The 23,958-nt window shown below is 38.0% G+C and overlaps 1 protein-coding gene across 2 annotated transcripts in view; it reads left to right on the top strand.

Moving 5' to 3' along the window:
• The window catches only part of ipo11 (importin 11), an 86,127-nt gene extending 62,864 nt beyond the window's left edge, over positions 1 to 23,263 (top strand). The window contains exons 28-30 of one of the 2 annotated variants that reach the window (XM_026343689.1): positions 2,672 to 2,767; positions 4,462 to 4,546; positions 19,607 to 19,771. In XM_026343689.1, the coding sequence (XP_026199474.1) occupies positions 2,672 to 2,767; positions 4,462 to 4,546; positions 19,607 to 19,771 (346 nt within the window). Of the gene's footprint in view, positions 1 to 2,671; positions 2,768 to 4,461; positions 4,547 to 19,606 lie in introns of both variants that reach the window. The other variant, XM_026343690.1, reaches the window with a different exon arrangement.
• The last annotated feature ends 695 nt before the right edge of the window (positions 23,264 to 23,958 follow it).

Below are 23,958 nucleotides of genomic sequence, written 5' to 3' on the forward strand. Positions count from 1 at the left end.
GTTTGTTTTTTGCAACTTTTTTGTGTAGTCTTCAGGGCGCTACCGTGTATCGTTTTGTACTTAACATGCACAGCCATGAAGTTAGTTTCACAGAAGACTGCTTTAGTCTTCAGAACCTCTTGTTCAGCCCTTTTTTGCCGTAACAGTTCATCATCATGACAGTTTGCTTTTCAGCGGCTAAGCTCCTGTTAAGAAATGCCAGTACTCAACTAGAACAAGCACATTAATAAATCAATATGCACATCTGCTGTGCTACCATTTTGTCTAATCATGATTTTTAACAGTTTGATCTCAAAGTTGGTATAAGATTTAAGATATTAGTACTGCACAGATGGTACTTTTTGTCTTATAACATGTTTTATTATCACATAACTAATCAAGTCAATCATTTCATCTGCTTTGTTGTTGTAGTGTTTTTTTTTTTCCTATTTTAGCATTTCTCTCTGTGTCCAGGTATAAATTATCACAAGTAAATTACTAGTAAATTCTAGTCTTCATTTTGAGAAATTGCAGGCTTTTAATTGTCCTTTTTACAGTACAACCACAGAAATATTCCCCAACATAATTAGTGAATTGCATGCTCCATTGTTTCAGATTGAAAACTATCTTTAGTCCTGGAGGGCTCACCACTTACATCACCAAAGCATACAAGGCCATTTAGGGTCTAGTCTAATGATCTAAAACCACTGGTGCTCAGCAGCACTAAATGTAATTAATGATGCTTATTTGAAAGCCATTTGCAACAATTTCAGCTGGAAAATATGCAGTTTGTACAAATGTGGCGAAAAGTCTCGGAATGCCTCAATGAAATGATGCTCCGTTCTCCATGAAAAGGCAAACCTGCATACCTTTGACTTTGCATAGAATAATAAAACACAACCTGTATAAAGAGCCAAGTTATTGCTTATTCCACAAAGATCTTGATAAGTTAACAGAAATATTAATATACTTTACAAGTGGTAATAGGTAAGTAGTGGTGTACAAACTGCAAATATTCCAGCTGAAATAGTTGCAAATGGCTTTTAAGCTATAAGCTGTCAGTTGTCTTTAGTTAGTAAAACACATATGTTTAGTTTTATAGTCATTTACTGCGTTTCTATGAAGAAAAGTGTCCATGCAACTAGAAAAAGTGACTCCATAGTGAACTGAAGGATTGTTTCTGTAATGGAAAAACATTGAAAGTGATGCAAGCTGACCTCCACAACCAAGCGGTAGTTGTAGCAGTAGTGCCACTGAGTGGTTTGCTCAAGGAGAGTGGTCCAAAACACCAGCTGTGTAGAAGTCTTGTTACGAGAAAACTAGAGAACTAGAGAAAGTGCTTGATTGTAGTGATTGTCTCAAAAGGATGTGCTGCAAAATATTTGCTTAAAAAGACAAAACATGTTTCGCCTGCTGTTTTAAGTTATATTTTTTTCAAATAATAAAAAGAAACATTTATTAAATGGAGAATAATGAATGCTAATTACCTTCAACTTTTAGAGAAAAATCAGTGTGCAGCCGCCTCACTGCAGCCACGTTTTGTTTGTGGAGTGAGGACGGCACAGAGACGCTTAATTCTGATGAGCACTTTGTTGCTGCAACTTGTTTGTGTGCCTGCAGCCTGTCAGCTTTTAGATCATGTTTCCGCGTACTTAGATTTGAATGGCAGGCACGAAGCAACAGCAGTAGTCAGCCATTAGAGGATAATCACTGTAGAGGTGTTGTGCTGGATAGATTTAGAATTGACAGACATGTATAAACGTGCGATAAGAGATCTTTAATATGCCTGTATCCAGTTGTTGCTATGGCTGCCAATTTGAGACTATTGTCAGGAAATTGGTGGCAGAGGTGTTCCAAAATGTATGGTACACTTTCAGATGGTAACAGTGAAATGTTGCCAACTCAGAGGAGCAACTATTAAATATTCACATGGACAAGTTTCCCCATTCTCTTTTAAGTCAATCAGAAATTGCCCACAGTATTTATTAGTCTTAAATATATTTTATCTTATACACACATTGTATGTGCGAGTGTCCGCCCCATTATGTCAGTCTCAGTAATGATGAATGAGCACGTAAGCTCTTCAGTGGGGAATATGGAAAAGAGATCATGATTTGGGTTAGACCTACGTGTATGTACTAGCTGGTTTAGTGTCTTTTACTGATGTTCCATTTGTTTGGAGTTGCCTGTGGACTAACTGGCCAAGTACATAACCTGACAGAACCTATAATGCATCCATACATGCACATACCAACATATTCTCACTCTTTGTATTCCATTCACTCATAGCTTTTCATTGTTATACTGTTGAGGCAAACCCACTTCATTTCAAGTGCTTATAAAGAGTGACTCCAATTAGTCACCATTAACTGGTGCTCCTCTCAAAGCTTGGGTTGTGGGAGTTGCAGGCTCAAGTTCAGGGAGCCAGCAAGCCTTGGCACTACAATAATTCATCTCTGATCATAAGAATGGCAACAAAAAAAATAGAGACTTGACCCTCAAGGTTGTGTGTAAAGAAAATAAATTAATATACATTGTCAGACTTGAATGTGTTTTTTGAGACAATAAAACGGATCTTATCAGTGCAACATGTTTTAATAAGTTTGTGTCCATCTGTCCTTCAAGCACATGTAGCAGCAAACAAACACCTGTTGAGCTGACTCTTAATGACTCTGTGTGTTCTGTGTGTTAGTGTGATCCAGGACAAGTTCTGTGGCATCATCAACATCTGCGTTGAGGCGCTGCACGATGTGATGACAGAAGATCCCGAAACAGGCACCTTTAAAGAGTAAGTATGCATGAGGAGAAACAAAAGCAACAGCTTATAAAACATATAGTTCCAACCCTCCAGTAATTCTTTTCACGAGTGAATGCAGTTCTGACAAAACCCATGCATTATGAATGAAGACAGTTGAAATATTACAGTACATATATGGTGTACAATTGCAGAGGTGCTGTTAAAGCTTGAATTTTTCCCAACCAGACTCTAAGCAAGGGTTTTAAAAATAATGACACAAAAGCTGTCACTTACTCACAGATCATGGCAGTGTGCTGAAGGAGTCAGAGTGGCCGTGTAGACGGGGCACATTTCTCCAGGTGAAGAATGGCCTGTGAAATGGCCCAGAAAACACTGTCTCTCTGTGGAAGGAGAAACTAACCGCAGCCCTCCTTTCAACTCGTAATTTGCTCCGCTGCACCACCCTCCCCTCTGCCTGTCCCAGCAGCATTTCTTAGAAGATGTTAACCTACATGCAGACACCATTTTCCCTGCTGTCAAAAACACTCAGCAACCTCCCAAGATGTGTCACAGTGGGGGAAAAAATTGAAAACCTGGGTAAAAAGCTTAGAGGTAGTCTTTTAAGTGTTTTTTTTTTTTTCTTTCATTTACCAGTGATGTGTTGAATTGCTTTGGTTCCCTGTTGCTCTTCGTACCAGTCAAAAACATATTTGCAGATGCTGATTCAAGTTTTATTCTCTGTTTGTAAATGCAATCAGCCGAGGAAGACAGCAGCACATATTGTCATCTTCAGTGTGTATTTAGGAACTACGTGACAGTTCAAACGCACACCTTTCTTTTCTTACTGGAGTAGGATTGCAAGTCCCTTTTGTCATGTATATTTTCAGTAAAATAGCTGGCCACTTGACAAGCTAATTCTGTGTGGCATTCCATAGATACCTTAGCAAGCTGAACTTTGATATGGAAACTTGTTGGCAAACAGCTGCTTGTTTCCACACTCAGCAACTCCAAGTTTAATTTTCATTCTCTTTCAGCTCTGTTTTTGGACATCTACTCCTGAGGGCTTTTAAACTGCTGAATGCTCCACTATGTACATTACCTAGTCACTAACTGGGTCTGTGGTTTGGCGCTGAACAGGTGGTGTACAGTTGATTTTTAGAGTTTTTTTCCCCCTGAAAACAGCTGCCTGCTGTACCTGAAAAACAATATTGTTTTGGGCCAACTAATAATGAGCTGAAACTTACTTTAAAGTTCTATAAAACAGAGGGGCTGCTGCAGATTGTGGTGACAATTCCCTGTAGGTTCATGAATTTGAACTACCCTTTTCATATTGTCCCACCGTTTTCACATTGTCATGTGCTACATTATTATACAAATATTAACTATAGCTGCCTCAATAGGCGCTCACCACAAAAGAGGAATATTAGAAAATATATGCTACATGTAGAAGTTACAGAATGTGACATTCAGGACTCCATACCTTATCTCTACTGACAATATGAATCAAGCCACAAGGATAAAGAAAGAAGAGAGACCACAAACAGACTCTTTGGATCGAGCACAAAGAAATCTTGTAATTGTCTCTGCAAGCAAATGAACCAATATGAATAGCAGGCAGAGCTGTTTGCAAAGTGCCAGAGGGTTCAGCCTTTGTTGTGTGCCTGTTGCCTGTTCAGAAATTGCCTCCTACTGTGCAGATTTATGTGTGGTTATTAATATTGAGTTGAATATTATTGTGTTTGCAGCTGCATGCTGATGAGCCATTTTGAGGAGCCCAAACTGAGTGACGATGAGGAGCCACCGACTGAGCAGGACAAGAGGAAGAAACTGGTGAGATAAAGACACACGGCGCAGCTTTTGGAATTAATAAAACCCGTTTTTACTGCTCTTCTCTCATTTTAGACAAATGGCTTCAATAATTTGACAGTTTGTGTTCATTATACTGAAGTGTCGGTCTCCCTGTCCTCAAAACGAGTCCTCTCCTCTTTTAATGTCCTTTATGCTACAGCAAGATTAAAACACTCATCGAGGATAAATCCCATAATTTAGCTCAGAAAGAAAAAATCTTTCTCCAGTTAGAACAGAAAAATGTGGTCATTTCATATACTTGCTAGCCAAGCACCAATTCAGAGCCATCTCTCTAAGCTTCAATAGCTGTTCCAGCTTTAAATTTAGAGCACCATAAAATCACTTTTAAGTACAGCCCCTGGATGCAGCCATGTGTCATAGTAGCATGCTGTGACTCACTTTAGATAATCATGGATGGTGCTGAGTACCCATAAATGGCCCCCAGCTGGGGGATGTTTACCAATTAAACATTACACTGTTGCACATACAGCATGAACATAATGAATTCTGTGTTAGGACACATTCCTCTGCTACTCCATCACATTGTGCAAGCTCAGAAACTGTAACATTACCTCTCATTGTAAAAAAAAAAAAATTGTTGAATTATTATGTCAGTTTAATTCTTTCTGTGCTTTTCTCCAAATAAGTGCCTGAGCAAAATTTAATTTAAATACAAAATAATGAAGCAAACCAGCTGGGTATATTTTCTAGTGTTGCTACATGTCTGTGTTCTCTGTGTGTGAGTAGATGTGTATTTGCTGGACGGTATCCCAGCGCACTTATCACCTCAGCCCAGATCCTGACTTTTTGCTCCAGGGAATAGAGAAGAGGAGACTTAAAGTCACACCTCTCTCTGCTTTTTAATGCGTGTGGCGGGTTGTGTTTGGGGACATGCATGAATGCAAGTGTGCAAGTGACAGGTTTGCTTATGTGAAACAGTTTCGAGGTTTAGGAGAAAGCTAATGAGGAAGAAGGCCAGTGACATTTTTGAACATGTGTTCATTCCAGTTAGGCTTTCTTTTGGCTTCTCTCCTGGGGGTTGTTTTAAGCTCCTCTGTCTTATAGTAAACCTCTATGACTATCACTTTATTATAATTAACAGGAGCTATCATCGCCTCACTTTGATAAATGTGTTTAGACAATGTAGCAATGCTTAATTTCTCATTAATCAGTACAACATGTAATTATGCTCTTACATTTACAGCAGTCACATCCAAAATGCTTAATTATGTTTTGTGCATCTAACCTTTGTTTAGTCAGTGTTCATCAGTAGCTGCCATGCATGTCTACCATCTGCAGGGTTAGGTGCTGCATTGCCAGTCAGGCAGCAGGTAAAGGCTAGGAGGTCTAGCTATGAAAACTGGCACTTGAAACGTGAAATGTCACCTCTCTGGGGATGAAGGAGCTTGAGATAGTGAAGGAGGAGAAGCAATACCAACTAGATATAGTTTGGTTCGCATCTTTACACACCACTGGTCATGGGACCAAAGTCACCTCAACAGACACTGGACTCTCTCTCCTCCTCCTCCTCCTCCTCCACCTCCACCCATGGGTAATTGTAAGGGTGGTCACAATTCCCTTACTAAGCACTTCTACAGTATGTTTTCTCCATTGTAATTCAGCAAATGGTAAAGTTACTTAGAGTGAGAGAACAAATATGCTTAGTAGAGCCAGACTGGTACATGCATAGACTGATGAGCCGATATTGCTTTACCTTTTTGCTGATGCAGGCTTAGCAGTATGGCTTCTATGTATGAGAAGCACAAACCAGAGCTTTTGTCAGTTTTATGATAATTCAACTTTCTATAATGGCTAATATCAAGCAGAAAGGGCAGATACACAGTCTATTATTGAAAAATATTAACAATTAGTGGTAGAGTATAGGTGTATTATACGATGTAGTATGTCTGGTATTCTAGAAATGGAAACTGAAAATGAAAGGATTATGTCAGTTTGTTGACATTTCTATCTATGTCCTTTAAGCTCCTCATACCTTCTCGTGGGTATTTGAGTCTTAAAGGTGCTTTAGCGTCCAATATGAGTCCCCAGTATTATTTTCAATCTGGTTGAAATCTCTAAATCAACAAGGGTGTTATCAGATGTCTGTGATTGTATCAAATGAGAATGGAAGAAAATAAGAACGGAAGAGGAAGGAAATGGCTGCTGCTAACTGGTAACTTTGAAAGCCGACTGAGTTATCGTAGTGTCACTGTAACACATTATCACTTGTGTCAGATGTGTGTCTGTGTACGTTCACATTTGCAGCACCATTGTTATCTGTGAAATTCATGGTTCTAATTGATTATATAGCCTTAAATCTTAACAAATCTTAAATCTTACTTTTTTCACAAGCCTCCACAGGTATGATGACACTTTAACCTAATAACTTACTGTTGACAATAGATGTTCTGAGGCATTATAGTTCATTTAATGGCCTTGTTTTTATTTGTGAAAAAAAGTTGATATAAAAAAGCTTAATACCTAATCCTTTTATTCCATTATGACCTTATTGGATTTGTGAGATTATCAATATTTTTTTATGAAGTCCACAAACATGAAGAAGTCATGATAAAGTAATGCTTAGTTAATGATGATTACAGTTTTGTGAAGGCAATAGAATATCGGACATTATTAATAACTCAGATGTCATGATGATTCAGATACCCCAGTTGGAGCATTAATTAATGTGCTGCTATTGCATTAACACATGCATGAGATTATTTTTAGTTGATTCTTGTTGTAGTTTATGTAGTAATACATGCATGAATTCTTCTCTCCTCCTGAAAACAGAAGTTTAACACGGGTTTATATACAAATCTTGAAAAAGAAAACAAAGAAAATATAAAAAGTCTTCTTAGTCCACTTTTAAATATATGGTAATGGTTTATTAAAATGTATTCAGGCTGGCTCTGGTCCTCTCTATCATTCCACACAGTTGTCTTTCTAGGTGCAGCTATAGAATTTATAGCCCCCACAGGATAAGAGGCTGCCTCACCATTTCTGCAGTCTTGAGATTTGGCACTGAATTTGACTTGCCATATTTTTCTGTGCATGAAGGGTTTGTTTTGTGTTTTGGAAGCTGTTGACTGTTCCACTCTATCTTGTCAGAGATTTGTACCCCACTTTGATCCAAGTGTTCTAGGCAACTAAACTAGTCTAACTGATGCTGTGTTTTGCCCATGGTACATAATGCATCATTTGATTCTTGTGCTTCATCTACAAGGCCAGCACCATCAAACAACAAGAAGGATACGCAACATCAAAGACTGTCTCCACTGGGGTACTAATGACATGGGCTTTGTCTGTTGTTCCATGGTGGTACACACCCACTTGAACTTTTTATGTGTGTGTGCGTGACAACACACTAATGTACATGCACAGCACATAAACATCATTGGACTGGATTTGTTGGAGTAGTTGCCAATTAGTCTCCAATATCAAAAGAGAAGTTGAACTTGGCCTATTGTACACCATTTTACAGGAAAAACTGGGATTTAGTGACATCCATGTAATGACTGGGGTGGGTTTCTAAACCTTATCACTTTACCAAACATGGCATCAAGGCCAAATATAAATAATAAAAAAAATAATAAAAAATAAAAGACAGTGCAAGCTGTGATCAGGAATCATGGTTTATGCAGGGTTCCAAATACCTATAGTCAACACAAAAACTGTGTTGGCTGCAAGGCATGTGGATTGTTCGGAAAGTTTTCATTGTTCACTGCTGTACACTTAGTTAAAAATTCAGTTTACCCCCACTGTACTGTGGTGGCCAAAGATGTATCTCAAAACCTTCATATTCAAAAGATTAAGATGATCACACCCTTGTGAGCTGTGTCTCTACCACTTTGTATTAATAATTAAGTTTAACAAAATAACAATACTTACAAACAAGCTGATCAGTTAAAATGAATGTAGGAAAATGAAGAATAAGCTATTAATTTACTGCAGGGAGTAGCTCCTGTTCTTCTTTCCACTGATCTAAGGAAGAGAAAAAACACGCAGTACTTCTTATAGTTTATTATAGCACAGCTGTATTGCAGCAGCAGACATACAGTCCCATATGGTGTGCTCTGTTTACTGTTTAATGTTCTTTCAGTTTATTTGAACAGAATGCTTGGTTTAGTCATTTATAGCATTTGCTCAGGAGGTGTAACTGATGAGTGTTTTTGTTCCAGGCTATTAGGTTAATTAGTTGGTTTTCAGTGGTGCGTCTGCAGTTGGTATTGGTAATGATGGGTACAAATGATAATATGAAAAACATCATGCTTAAAGTTACATGTGTTTTAAGATGTCAAATTTAGATATTGGCACAAAATTATCTAGACTCTGCAGCTTACTCTACAAATACAAATAGGAGGATTTTGAACTATTTTGAGATATTGTAACGTCTATAAAGATCTGTGTGGTATGTCATAATCTCAACTCCACTGTGGAATGAGGATAATGACAAATATTTAGTGAGCCCCCTGCCATATCATCCAAATGGGCCTAAAGTACAAATACCAATTAAAGGACCTCCTCTAGCAAAATGTTTTTTTTTTTTTTTTTTTTTTTTTATGTGGAGTGGGACTTTGAAAGAACTTCCATTAAATGTGCATGCTTTGAAATTTAAGAAGACACAGATAAAGAATTATACCTATTACATTGTTGCCCCATAGCTGTTATTGGCCAGAGTGAATGGTTAACATTTTGCAGAACTTATTATTAAGACATTAATTTGTGTCTTCACTTCATTGTTTGGTCTAATTTAGCAATAAAAAAAGATTTGGTTCAATTACATTGCAAACCCATGAAATGTGCATGCTTTGATCTTTAATAAAGGAAATTGTAGAAAATTGATACCAATTACATTAACACCATGACATTATTACTCAGTGAACCGTAAATATTTCTGCTTTAACTTTCAAGAATGACTCGTTAATCATTAAATTGTTGTTGTCATTTCACAGTTTTCCATTATTTCATTTTAATGAACAATCAAATTGACTCCAGGGGTCCTAGAGGTATATATTTATAGGAAATGAGTTTCAGCGTGTTATCAATTCATTCGGGCAACACAAAGCATACGTAATGAAGACGTGTCATTTTTACTTTATTGCTGCTCCTAGTCTCAAGCAGACCATCAGTGTCAGCATAATTTGGTTTTGTTGAATAACAGACCTCTCCGACAGCCTTATTTTGCAGCCCAAGATATAAAGATTCTCCTTTGTGCTGCCTAAGGCATACAGAGCTATCAAAATTAGTTTCCATATCTGTCATTTCTGTGTCACCTCACTGGGGGTTTAGTCTTTAGAGTTTGGCCGCATTGCAAATATGTTGTACTTCACCACGTTTTAAATTAGCAAAAAAATTAAGTATAGCAGGAGAGCAAGCTAGTCGACTCAATAAGACATTCAGTATGTTAGATGGACACACTTTGAAGGGTCTATAGCCAGGGCCTTTTTCTATGGGGGTTAAAATGTAATCCATTCTAATGCATTTTCTGCCCATCAGTCAAAGAAAATGTACTTTAGTATCATAGTTAAAGTATGTCAAAGCTAGCACAATGTAAATGGAATATAAAATATGGGATCACCTGAGTATTGACCTACCTGGTGGGTCAGGTAATCACCAGGTATGATGTTTGGGAGGTCACAACCAGTTCAATCAAAAGACTAATCAAGTTTTCTGCATGTCCAGAACCTGCTCACCCAGTATGAATTAGTTTACTGGCACTCACACTGATTGTAAACACTATACCTGCCACGGTTTTTACCTATTGGCAACATGAATTCAAATATAGTTTTGCTTTGAGTGTTGAGAAAAACAGAAACATGTAGCATTTCTTTGTGCTAAGTAATGTGAATGAAAAATACCAACTACATTTGTGCCAGTAACGTGTAAAATACTCTGAATATTAAAACAACTTATTTTGATTGGTGCATGATTCCACGATTGGTGGACAACAGCTCTAGCTCCTGAGCCACAGCTACCTTTTAAACTCCCCAACATGTACTACTAGTGTTGCCATACTGATTAAACTTTTCCATAGCACCTGCTGTTAAGATGTTAAAATGTAGAGTGAACACCACAAGGTATGCTACACCCGTTTTGCCCACTTACATTGCTGCCAGTCTTTGTGTCAATGTTGCAGCTGTGCCGAAATGGTGATGCAGCTTGAAGCATTGGTGTTATAAGTTAGTATCATTACCTGTCAGGTCTTTGGATTAATCTAGAGTTCGTAGATTTCATTTCATTAATGAGAATAACTGATCTTTGGTCTGACAGTTTAGTTGGTAAATTGTTCCTACTACATCTTAATTACCAGAGTGGCTCTTATTCACTTTGCATGTGCTTCATTATGTCTAATCTTTGATTTTTGATTTATAGTTTGCTTGGAGAGCTAAAACAGCTCAGCAGATTCATACTGCTCCCTGGTTTTTCACACCTTTAGCCATATTCACTAAGCCAATTCTGAGCAATACATACACAGTATTGATGGCAATATGAGTGTATGGTCTGATCAGGTATTTCAGATGGACTCTTGTTCTTTTGCAAAATCAGCCTGCAATTATACGTTAGGCTGAGCCATTAGCAAAACTATTCTAGTCAGCCGTCCACTGAGCTGACAGTCCCACAATAGATACTGTTAGACCAGAGAGCTCACAGATTATGAGGTGTTCAGCACAATTGAGCAAATTCTTACTTACTGAGTAATTTGCAGTGCATACTGTACAAAATGATCCCAAGGCTCAAATTTAACATGATGAAAATAATTTAGACTGACTTTGCTTACAAGCCTACATGCATTTGACTTAATTTTTTTGGATAATAAGAAAGACCAGAGGTGTATTTTTACACTGTGCCTACCAGGCCTCGCTGGACATTGGACATTTTATACTGCATTATGTTGGACTTAAATTCAATTCCAAGTGCTTTCTCTTCAGGTTTTACATTTTCTTCTACAGATTCACTTCAGAATAACATTTCAGTGAGCATGTGTTACAAAAGAAACTTATATAATTCTACAAATCAGACTCTGTTTTGCTGTTTAAGTCACAGATTGAAATTACATTGGCTCATTAATCCTGTGTGTCATTGCTTTCCTTACAACTTTCTTGATAGGAGACAGGTACATTTTATGTTTATTCTTGTTGCAAATGCTGTTATCACATTTTTTGGTATGGTGTTGCCATTCGTAAACTGAGATAGATTAAAAGTAACATATTTTAAGATTTACTGCATCATATGCAAGGCTTCATAAATATTATTCTATATTTATTTTATAATGGTACAAGTTAAATAAAACCCACACCATCTGCCTCTGGCTGCAGAACTGAGGTGCTTTGTGTTCAGATTGTGATGCTTTGCAACAATTCAGACAACAATATGATTTCCTGCAGCGGCCTCTTTCCATTTGTTAAGCTTTTGTTATCATGCATCGCTGTGATTGGCACAGCTGTTTCAGAGTGATGAGACCAGTAATGTGGCTTATATTCCATCTCAGCCAAACCTTTTACACTTTGCACTGCACATTTAAGAACTAAAATAGCACATACAGGACAATACAATCCTACCACTTTGTGCTTGGTTTGTATAGGACCCGCTTTCTTAGGTTTTTAAAAATAAAATGGTAAATAGGAACTTATGCACTATTTTTCACATCAAGCTTTAATTTAATGTATGCTTGCTGAAGATCAAAATCAGGTTATGTTTAAGTAAATCAAATCAGCGGCGAGATGATTGCTGCAGTGGGTACTCACATTTGCTGAAGCCCCCTTCCCTTGTAACTGTGACATTGTAAAACTTCCACAATTTAAAAATTGCTGACTACATCCTTCCACTCCTTAGTTCTTACAAATGTAGAAATTGGACCTCCAGTGCCTGCCAGATGGCACGACAGATTTCAGACAGGATGTGGCATATCACTGTTTGGCCTAGCTTGTCGCTCAAAGCCTCAGTTGCAGGAGTCTTCCGAGTCACAGCCAGTCGCTCTGCCAAATCCACCAGGTCCTCTGAAGGTTTGCTCTGACAAATCAAAAAATGTTATCTTAAATTGTCAGAATGATTTATCTGCAAATCTGCTTCTTATACTGTTGGCAGTTTGGGTTCTGTTAGATTCAGATAGAATATAACAAAAAATAAAAAGCTTAACACACTGTGCAGAATTGCATAGACAATTATGTAAAGTCAGTGGATAAATAAAGGTTCAGTTGATCCTATCCTAAATTACTATTGAAAAAAAGTTTATTAATTATCTTAGAAAGACAATACAGACACATGCAACAAAGATCAGTTCTTAGACAGCACAGTCCAAAAACTGATATATGATAATATATAGTATACAGTAACAGGAGATCAGAGTTTCACCTCCACGATGCACATCAGAAAACCACACAGCTTCGTCAGAGTTGTATTAGGATTCTCTCTAGGCTCACATGCAACCTTCTCAAAACCAGTAATGTTTTTGATATAGGCATGCTCGAGGCAAACGTATAGCTCTGCCGTGTTTTCTCACTTTGCATGCACGCACAGACTCCCACACTTAAAGGTATGTGTTTGGTGATATGCACCCTTGTGACAGATTGCTCGAGGGCTCTTACATTTACGCCCTCTAGTACAATACTAATTAGGGTATTACAATTTGTGCTGCCTCATTTAGTGAGGAAATTACTGCAATCAAGTTCTAATCCTCCCTCTAAGTCAAGAGACCATGAACTAATGAAACCTCTGCAAAGGAAGTGGAGGTGTGTGTGTGTGTGTGTATGTGTGTTTTTGCAGCATCTCTCTCTCTCTCTCTCTCTCTTTGCATTTTTGTCCTTGTTTCCTGACCTCTCCTGTCTAACACTTTTTTAATTCAACTTGTGTCTTTCTTGATGAGTATTTAATGGGGCTGTCTGTTTTGTGTATGGTTGATCACTCTTTGTCCCTGAACATAATAATGCTGACTAATGTACATGACCTTATCTCTCAGCTGGCAGTCCTGTCTCTCTCTGTTTGGTTCTCGTCTATATGGTCAGTGCAGCTTAGAACCTATTTGTTATTCAGGCTATGTCCTCACTAATGTGAATAAGTTAGAAAATGTTGTTCATTTATGGATGCAATATATCCACACTAGCCCCAGTGTAAAACTTTGCTCTGCTGACACCATTTTCAGTGTAACCGATCCCAAATGATAGATATTACTGTTGACATACAATTTTCTGTAACTGCAAAAGTATCAAAGTTGTGGTTTTTACTAAAATTGTACACGAGCTATACTGGTAAACGTGGACATCTGTCATCTTTCTAAAGCGTTTTCTAAAACCCTAGAATCCACATTAGAATTCACAACCATTGTTCTGAAATACATTTATTCCAGGGAGACATTTATTAAGATCAGCGGTGGAAGTAGAAGTAGAAGTAGAAGAAGTAGAATTTGGGAGGAATGACTAAACAAAACAAACATTTTGAAACAAGCTCCAGTGTGTCTTGTTTTATGTTAGCGATTTAACTTAACCTTGCTGCTGTGGTATAGAGGTGTCCTCCAGAGTGTGTTAGTACACTGTGACATCTTTGTTGGAAGTGGTTACAAGTGTGAGAGAGCAGCCTTACAACCACACCAGCAAATGATTATGTATGGTTGGTGACAGGTGCAACACATTTCATAACACTACAAGTTGCTGCTCAAAGCTCACTTAGTCACCCAAGCTAAACTGTTAATTTATGTCTAGATGAGCAATTGTATGAGTCTAGACACGGTCATTAGAGATCCTGACTACACTGATCAGAGTGCATTTAAATCAGTACAACTGTTCAGCTCCAAAGTCACATTAATCTTACTCCTGTCTTTTTGTAATAGAAAACACATTTCTGTCAGATAGTCTGAATTACCAAGTGACACCTAGTCACATACACAGAACCAGTTTAATTTGCAAGTCTATGCAGCCAAATTAGTTTAAATTGCAATAATTAAAATGATCATGGCCTCAGAAATATTAATCAAAGTCATAACTGGGACAATTTAGAAGCCACATAATGCACTTGTGAGGGTTAATAGTGCTTAGTGTAATTTAGATTGATGAATTAATTGATTAACCCCGGATTAAAGGTGCAGTGTGTAACATTTAGAAACATCTTGCTCTAAGACTGCAGATTGCAAGGATCTCAATATCCACCACCACTTAAATTCTTCTTCGTCATCTTCCAAGCAGTTCTATAGCATCCCCCAACTCAGGAACCGGCTCCCTGTGTAGATCTAAAAGGCTCCATCTAAGCTAAAGAAACTGCACTGATTCTTACTCTCAGGTGATTACACACTAATGAAAACAAAATCATAAATAATTTATTTCATTTCCACCAGTAGATCTCTGTTTATCTTACACTTGGTGCACTTTAGAGATTTACTATCATTCACTGTGCAGCCAGTGAAAATACAGTAGTTATGTCACTTATCTGTTTGTGTCTGGGGGATACATATGACTTAATGACCTGTGGCCAAACACGTGACGTAATGATGGTCTTACATTCATAGATATATGTTAAATAGTGTAAAGAGTAGCAAGGGTGATGGAAGTTCACTTAATTATGACAAATTGGATACAGATACATCAGCTGCACACCAACTATTTATTGTCATCCAAGGATCAAGGTCTGGGCTTTTTTTTTTCTTTTACTGCAAATAGTAAAGAGGAGTTTCAGAAAGAATTCAGATCCTTTCACTTTTAAGTAGATAAAATCCGCCAAACCTGGCAAACCAATCTTAGTAATACTTTACAGAAGCTTTACAGATGGAACCAGTTTACCCTGTGTTTATTTTAATGGACCATTTGCATGAGGTAAAAGCAGACAGACTTTTACTGCCGTGGGCGCCTGGCGTCATCATAATTATCATGATTCTCGTAATTAGAGTTTCTTTCTTCTCAGCATATCTTGCCTACTCCTCTATTCTCTTTTCTGCCCCCACCCCCTTCATCTGACTTCTCTCTGTTGCCTTCCACGTTTTCTACATCTCATCCGCGTCTCTCCTTTTATTCCCTTTCATTTATTTTCTACTCTTTCGAAAGGCACGAGCACTGCGTCTTTATTAGTGAGTCACAGCAGGGGGCATGTCGCTCTCCCTTTATCGCTTGCTCTCATCTTCACTCCTTTTCTCTCAACATCACTTCCATATCCATTTCTTTTTTTCTTTTTTATCTTCATCTTTTATTGTCAAGCACTCACTGGGCGCATCTTTTCTGTTGCTGCAGTTTTGTCTCTACAACAATATGTGGTTTTTGGACCACCAGGTTGGCTGTGCTCCTTATTTTCATGCAGATTGCTTTTGTCCTCCCAGTTTATTCCTTGGTTGTTTTCCCTCCCCCTTGTTTTCACTCCACTTGGTATGTTGTTGTAGTGACATGTCACCACAGAGCAAAACACTCTTTTCTTTTTTTGTCCTTCCCTTGTCTTTCTGTTGCCTTTATCTGTCCCTCACATATTCACTCCCGTTTCTTCTTACTGACAATCTAGACTTTAAGATGTTATAGATAAAATTCTGACTTCTCTTGACTGGAGCATGCTGAACAAATGACATATGAGGCATATTTTGCCTTCTGAAATCACTACGTCAAAAAGCATGTGTGTGTTGATGAGATGTGTAAAGGCACTATATCGATTTTGCCTCCCTCTCTTGTTCAATTACCTCCTGGGCACCCGACTGGCTGCAATAGCCATATTTTAGGTGGGTGCATCAGGACAATACCTCCTCCCAAGAGGAAAATGTATTGTGAAAACATACAGTTGCTTTTGAAAAAGTCATTTACTTATATGTCACAGAAAGGTAACAAAGTGTGCAGATTGCAATTGACTAACTTCTTTGTTGAGTTTTAAGATGATGGTGAAATTGGTGCAGTTGTGGCTGTGAGCACCACGGTATGCACTGCATTAACCTTAAAAAAGCTGTCCAATGAGAGTTAATTAGTAAGATCCACCTCCTGCCCCAGGAGAAGAGGCAGGGAAAACCCAGCGTAATCTGTTCTGTTTAAAGTAAAAATGGACAAATAGCAGCGCAGACTCTCTGGTATCAATTTGTGACAGTTGCAGGTTTTAAAGTCACTGAATTAGATTATTGATGAATTGATTTGTATCTGAGAGAGTCCATCTTTAACTAGATTTGGAGAAATCCTGGACACCACTATTCTGACTCTTATTATATACGTTATTGATGGCTGCTTTGTTCTTAATTTATGACTGTTTCCACCAACCTGCACATTTTTTGTCAGAGATGTGGTCACTCTAGACAAATACTGATTGTTTGATGTCACTGGTTCACCAGTTTTGTCCAGTTTTCTTTTTATTGTCATTCTCTTCAATTTCATGTAATGCTACAGAAGACCTGACGATTCCAATATTAAATATAATTTACATTTAAAGAAAATTAACAAGAGTAAGTCTTTATTTTTTATTTTATTTATTTATTTTTTGTTGATGTGTGTGACAATAGAAACAGGAAGCATGATGCCATTAAAATGTGCATAGAGAATCACTTGTCCGGAACAGTATAATGGCTATAATGTCAGACTTGACCACTTGAGTGCAGTTTGCAGAAGTGTAGTAACAGGTTGTCGCAAATGAGCTGATGAAATTAATATCTACTCATTGTGCAATCCCCTGAACCCCCGCTGTCATCATTCCCTTACACAATACAGTTCTTAGTTTACACTTTAATACATCATACTGTACACCCTGAGCTAATTAAATCACACTGAAGTGGGTGTGTTTGTGTTCTCCCTTCTCTCTCTGTCTCTTTTTCACATACACACACACACACACAGAGTACTGTTTGTTTGCTGGTAAAAAAAATGAGGCACCCAGGACATGAGTTAAAACCTGCAAAAGCACAGGTTGTTGCATCATTAACTCCAGTTAGCAATTGCCTGTCTGACTTAGTTTCTTTTAATGTCTGCCACAATGCAAATGCGCTTTTCCAACGAATAGAGCGGCCTATTGTGGCGAGAGGATCCTGGATTGCTAATTTAACATTTGCGACATATAGCTGGTTTTTAATACGACCGTGCTTTCCTTTGCTGGCATGCGGGTTCTTAGAGTAACGAATGTGTGTGTGTGTTAATGTGTGAGTGATAAAATGTTTCAAACCATGCCTCGGGCGGTTTTGAACAGCGCTGCGTTTTTATGGTACAGTAATGACATGGGACTCTTTACTTTGTTTGCGTTGGAAAAAGAGCAGCAGCAGGCCGGGGATTTCACATTAGAGATGAGGGCTTTCACAGGCCCCGTCGTTTCACATGTCGCTCTTCATCTCGCTCTCTCTGCCTCCTCTCGTGTTGCCCACTCCTCTCTTTCCTGCTCCTCTCTGTCCTGAACAATACCGCAGTGATTGCCCACTCTCTTTGGGTCCCACGTCATCTTCCTTTCGTCACTCTCTTTCTTTACAGTGTTCAAAGCGTCATCGTGCCAGTCCCTGTTAGTCGCTTGTCTTGCCCAGCTGAACTCCTTTTTATTGTTACATTTGGATTGAATTTTTTTTTAACCATGTTCTTAAGTGTCTATGCTTCTGTTGTCCCCTAAGGGGTGACAGGTGATCTTTTTTTTTTTTTTTTCTTCACATCCGTTTGTTCCTGTGTCTTTACGTATGCAGTCTCACCACAGCAGTAGGTGTCCTCAGCATATTGCATTTAATCTCAAAACTCTAAAATCTTTTTTTTACACTCATGTCTACTCTTAAAATACAAAAGGTGTTTTTATTTGTAGCACGTTTTTTTAGTTCACACTGCCTCTGAAAACGCTGTTAGTCATTCATCTATGCACTCACACTGCCACAGACACGCACACATTTTCTCTTTATTTGAATGCTTTGTGTCTTTGGCACTGTAAACAGTAGAAGGTCATTCAGCTATATATGATATGCACAGTACCCTTTGTGTTGCTTGCACACTGTATCTATAGACTTTTAATTATGTGTTCTTCTGTTCCCTACTAAACCTAATATCTGATGTTTATTGGGATTTATACAGACATGTATCATTGTTTTCTCAGTTAGATTAGTTTCTAAGAGGATCACAGTGATTAAAATGCTAACAAAGGCCTTGATATTTGTCACCACAAGCACACAGCGTGCAGTGGTTCTACAGTCATACTCGCAAGCCAGTGCTGGATACAGTGGTATACAGACACAAATTTCCAACAGGTCCTTGTGCTGAAGGTAATTATGCAGGTTAGATGACAGCTTTTCCATTAAGCCACTCTCCAACAGCCACTCTCCACTAGATTGATTGCTATGTAATGACAAAGAACTAATTAGCATGACAAGTGTTCTTTCCAGTGATTGGCTGGAGACCAAGAGTTGTCATTACAAAATTTTCTGTTTCTCAAAGGACCTAAAGTCTCTCTCTCTCTCTCTCTCTCTCTCTCTCTTACGTATCTATAAAAAATTATGCATTATTATTATTATTATTATTATTATTATTATTGAGAAATGCAAAAAGAAAAAATATTTTAAAAAATATAAGACTTTGAAGTTGGTTATGCAGCATAGAAAGTTCTGATTTGGGGAAAGGTGTTCACAGTTCACTTTTATTCCTTTCTAATTTGTAGAGTGGAGGTTTTCAAACTTTTGCGTGCTGCTGTTTGTCTCTGCCCTTGCTTCACTCCACAAACAATAAATAACAGCGTGTTTGCCCACAGAAATGTGTCAGCTCTAGTCAGCCATCCAACTTTTCCTTTGCTTTTTTTACTGGGTTTTCAAGGATTATTTTTCCAGCGCAGTCTTCAGTGTAAGATGAATGGTGGCGGCTGAATATACAGAGTCATTTTTTGTAGCGCAACTTTTGTTAGATGTATATGTCAGACTTGGAAAATTGTAACATGTGAGTTGCTTTATCCTTCCTTGTTGTCAAAAGTGCCATTAGTAATAGGAAGTTGTGGTTTGGCTGCATACTCTCTGAATGATGTGCAAAAGTATGAGCAGAACTTTCCTGTCTTTGTAATTCAGTGTTTATTACATTGACATTGGAGACACCCTGGTGACCTCATATTTGCCACTTTATTCATTTATTTGTTTATTTTTTTGTCCCACTACAGTTGGCCCTGGAGGATCCAGTGCACAGTGTTTCTCTGCAGCAGTTTGTCTATGAGAAGCTGAAGGCGCAGCAGGCCCTGATGGGGGACCAGGGCTTTGGGGTCCTGATGGAGACCGTGGACACGGAACTTGTCAGGCAGCTCCAAGAGTTCCTCCAAGGCCTCTGAATCACATGTACAGTCCTTTGCTACCTTAGACAGATATCTCTGCCTAACTCTACCCTCTCCATGATTTTTGAACATGTACTGGGAAGGCTAACAAGCGACCACTAACATGACCCAACGTGTGGACTCCTAATCCAAACCTTCCCAACCTCTACCCATGCTATGCCTTATCTATAGTCAGACCTAGCCTCGTTGACTGTCCTTAGCTAATATCATTTGTCCCTTTCTCTGTTATCTACTTTCCTTAAAATCTTTTTTTTTTTTTGCAAGATGGGGTTTATGTGGGTGCTTAAAACTGTTAAAGTACTTACACATTTTTAAAGCACCCACATAATAACATCACCACACTAGAGCTTCCACTGAATTTGTCTAGTTTCTTCTCTTTCTGTAGTTTTACCTTGGATTGGGTAGAAAATTGGATGGATGGTGTAAAAATTAGGAGGGGTGGGGTTGGGGAGCATATAGCAAAAATAATTTGCAGGTGCCAGAGCAGGAGCCTCGGGCTATTTTCTATGGAAAAACGTACAGATTGTAGCGGAGACATGGATAAACTGAATCCGAAGGACCTAAAGCAGTGTTTACAGAATCTATTCTTAAAAGAGAAAAAAAGAAATGTAATTTTGTATGTATGTAAAGTATGGATAATATTCTGCATGACAACATTTTGCTTTTTAGTTTGTTTTTACATTGTGTTAAGTTCTCTTCCATTTTTAAGAAAAAAAATTGTCATAGCCAGAGGTCAAGTTGAAGTAACTACTGAGAGTAAGAAAAAGTTTTTGTTTCTTTTTGCGTAGTGTTAGAGGGATTTTTTTTTTTTTTTTTGTCTTCACTGTAAAATGGGTGATTTTTAAATAGTTCATAAATAGGAGTGCTGAACCACATTTATATGTATATACATACTGCTGCTAATTGATGGTGTGTCGGAGCACTTTAATAACCAAAAACTGTTTCAGATCTTTTCAGCTTTTCCTCAAGGGTACATCTGCTCACAGTGTTGTACTTAAACACAGTGTTAAAAGGCCTTGGAGCAGTGCGGCAGAATTTTGCAACTTGGGCTGAAGTTGCATCAAGATCCTCCATTTTGAGTTGTTGTCACTTTAACTTGTGCAACGTAAGGACAGACTGCAAATGTAACACCCTGTTTTTTGTGTGTTTTCACTGTTTCTCTTAATGAATTTCTGGCCTAAGTGACGTAAGACATATCATGAGCTACTGTGACTTTTTTGAGTCCAAATACACCACTCTTAGAGTAAGTTGTGTGTAGCTGCCCTGCCCTTTTCTTTTGTTTGTTTTCTGATTTGACCAATCATTGATGACTTTAGTCTTAGAGATGAAGCTATGATATATTTGATTTTATGGAGTAACCTTTTTTTTTTTTCTTCTCAGAACAATAGATTATGTGTGTTTACGTTCAACAAACTTTGATTATAAAGAAAATTAATAGCTTCATGTAAGCACTTAAGTTCTTTAACACAAATGAATACATAAGCGGCATTTGGCCCTGTTTTGCGTCAAATGGAAAACATCTATCGTTAGATGTAATTTAAAACTTGTATAATGGAAAAATATGATTTGCTTTGACAAATTTCACTTTAAACCCAAACAAATGTGATCTTACTCAGTGCTTGTGTAATCTATTGTTCTGGATTTTATAGAGTGACATGGTTTTCGTTGCTCTCATGGGGTTGGTCAACCTCTGTCGGAAGGAGATAATCCTGACACTAGCTCCTTTGACACTGTGATAGAGTTGAGTAGCAGTCAGAATTACAGCCTTATGCTTTCAGCCTTACCTTTCCTTGAAACTCAAAAGACCTTTCTTACTGTTATGTTCATTTTTTAACTAGTTTAACAGTAGAAGATTTCTGTACTCATATTCTGTTAAAAGATGGCAATTATGGCGTTTTGAATACAACAAGCAGTAGATGGATGATTTGGGGGTAATTAAGTTTGGTTATGTTTTGATGGGAAATAATCCTTGTTGCTTTTTCCAAAGCCTTCAATAAAATGCAGTAATCAGGCAAAATATTAGTCTGTGTAATTCTGTGGGTGATGAAGACACATGTAGAAACGAAAAATAATTTACATTTATCAGGAACCTTAATCCTAAGTGTCTTTCCCAAAGACATTTGGATTGGTCCAGAGAGATCAGCAATCAGCCATCATGCCTTTAGTGGACGGCCTGCTTTACACCCTGTTGAGTTCTTGGTTGTTTTAAATGCTGTCCAGTTGGAGTGTATTTATTTTAAGCAGATCAGACCACCGTGACACTCATGGAAGAATCCAGTTTGCAATTTGTATTTAAATTGCTAACGAGCATTTCTCTAAAACTGTTCACACAGTCAGCAAAACCGTCCATGTAGAGCAAACTGTGAAGTAGTTTTCATTGGTTACACACAAAATGCATTCAGTGACCACAGTTACCAAAATGTGTGACCTCATTTCCCAGTCAGGGAGCATCCCCTGCAAAACACTGAACTGTTACAACACATTTTGTTCAAAAGTTAAAAATTTTATCAAAACAATACAATCAGATCAATTGAGTTAATTTAAATAGCACCAAATCACAACAAAAATCAAGGCACTTTGCAGTATTTAAGGTTTAAGATCTTACAAAATATAACCCAAGAACCCCACTTGAGCAAGCAACACCACTTAAAGTCCCTTAATAGGATAAACCTCCAGTAGAACCAGGCTCAGATTGGGCGGCCATCTGCCTTGACTGCCTGGGGTGAGTAAAATGAGGAGAGAGAAAAGAACAGCGAGCTACAAAAAGAACAAGAAGGGGCAAAAACGCTGGGAAGGTTGGTAGGGCTAGTAACTGGAAACTGGAAACATGCAACTCAAAGAGGACAGGTTAGGGGCAATACTGAGTTACCAGACTAGAGTCCTCTGCCAGCTTACCTGCTCTATAAGGCTGTACAGAGTGAAGTGGTGGTAACAGTACTGCTAATATATATTATGCAGAGACTTCGCTTTGTTTTCTGAATAACCTATAATAACTTGGTGCAAGACGAATTAAAATTTGCTTCAGGTTTTTGGTACTAGAAAAGTTAAGTGGATAACCAGTGTAATTACAAGTTATCATATTGGGAAAATAAATCTCTGTACAGTACTAGAATTCATAGTAGTTCATCCAGTAGTTGGCCCTAATGGAAAAGTTAAAGGATAATCCAGATCAATAGCAACTGTTGTAGATATATTTTGTTCTTGTCCAACCTGGTGACCTGGCTGGCCCACATTGCCATCCTTAAAGCCATGTTGTTAGCACAAGTAAATAGTGAATACAGAGAATAAAGTGCAATTCATAAGAGGTTGATGATTATTTGAGTGAGTATTATGCTTTCTAACATACCAAGAATTATTACTTTTTCCATGCACTGTATTGCTTTTTGGGAATTCTGTCAATGCTGCAACAGTCAGCGAATGTTAGTTGTAATAAGTCTGAGGCTTTTTTTTTTTTTTAATGGTTAAATATGTTGCTGTTGTACTGTACCACCATTGCTGCTCAGTAACTTTAGGCTCTACAAAGCAAATAAATCTATGCTGTTCCACAGACTGACAACTTCTCCTGTAAGTTTTCCTACAAACGGCCTTTTCTTAACAAAGAACAAGAAAACAAAGGCAACAGTGGCCAGCATCGACCCATTTGTCTTAAGTGCTCCAGAATAAATGTGCTTCTGGCAACTGGTCACTTGAGCACCTTATAGAGTGCAAAGAGACGATTAAGGATTCTACACCCATCTTCACTTCCTACTCTCCCTTTTCTTGCTCCCAATACTATTAATCAAAAGAACTCAGTCATTCATCTTTCTATTCTCATTCTCTCTCTTTCATTCTCACTCCTATTACACTCACTACCATGTAGCTCTTTACGGACAGATAAAAGCCACATATGGACTTTTCGGCGAGGCTTTGTATTAATTGCAGCGGAGAGTGGAGGGATGAGCTCCAATCTATAGCTTGCATTCTTCACCAGTTTCCCAGTTCAAAGATTATCATTACGCAGCACCACGTTCCTCTCTCAAGGACTTTGGGAAATTGTTAATTTTCCTTTTTTAGGTATCTTTTTAAGTACATTCATGGACATGTGTCGGTGCACTTCCCTACATCCCTACATGATCTTTGACTTGTACAATATATTAATTCTCTTGAAGCTCTCTTCAAGAGCTAATGTAGGTACTGCTTAATTC

Source organism: Anabas testudineus, chromosome 9 (assembly GCF_900324465.2).
Source record: "Anabas testudineus chromosome 9, fAnaTes1.2, whole genome shotgun sequence".
NCBI lineage: Eukaryota > Metazoa > Chordata > Actinopteri > Anabantiformes > Anabantidae > Anabas > Anabas testudineus.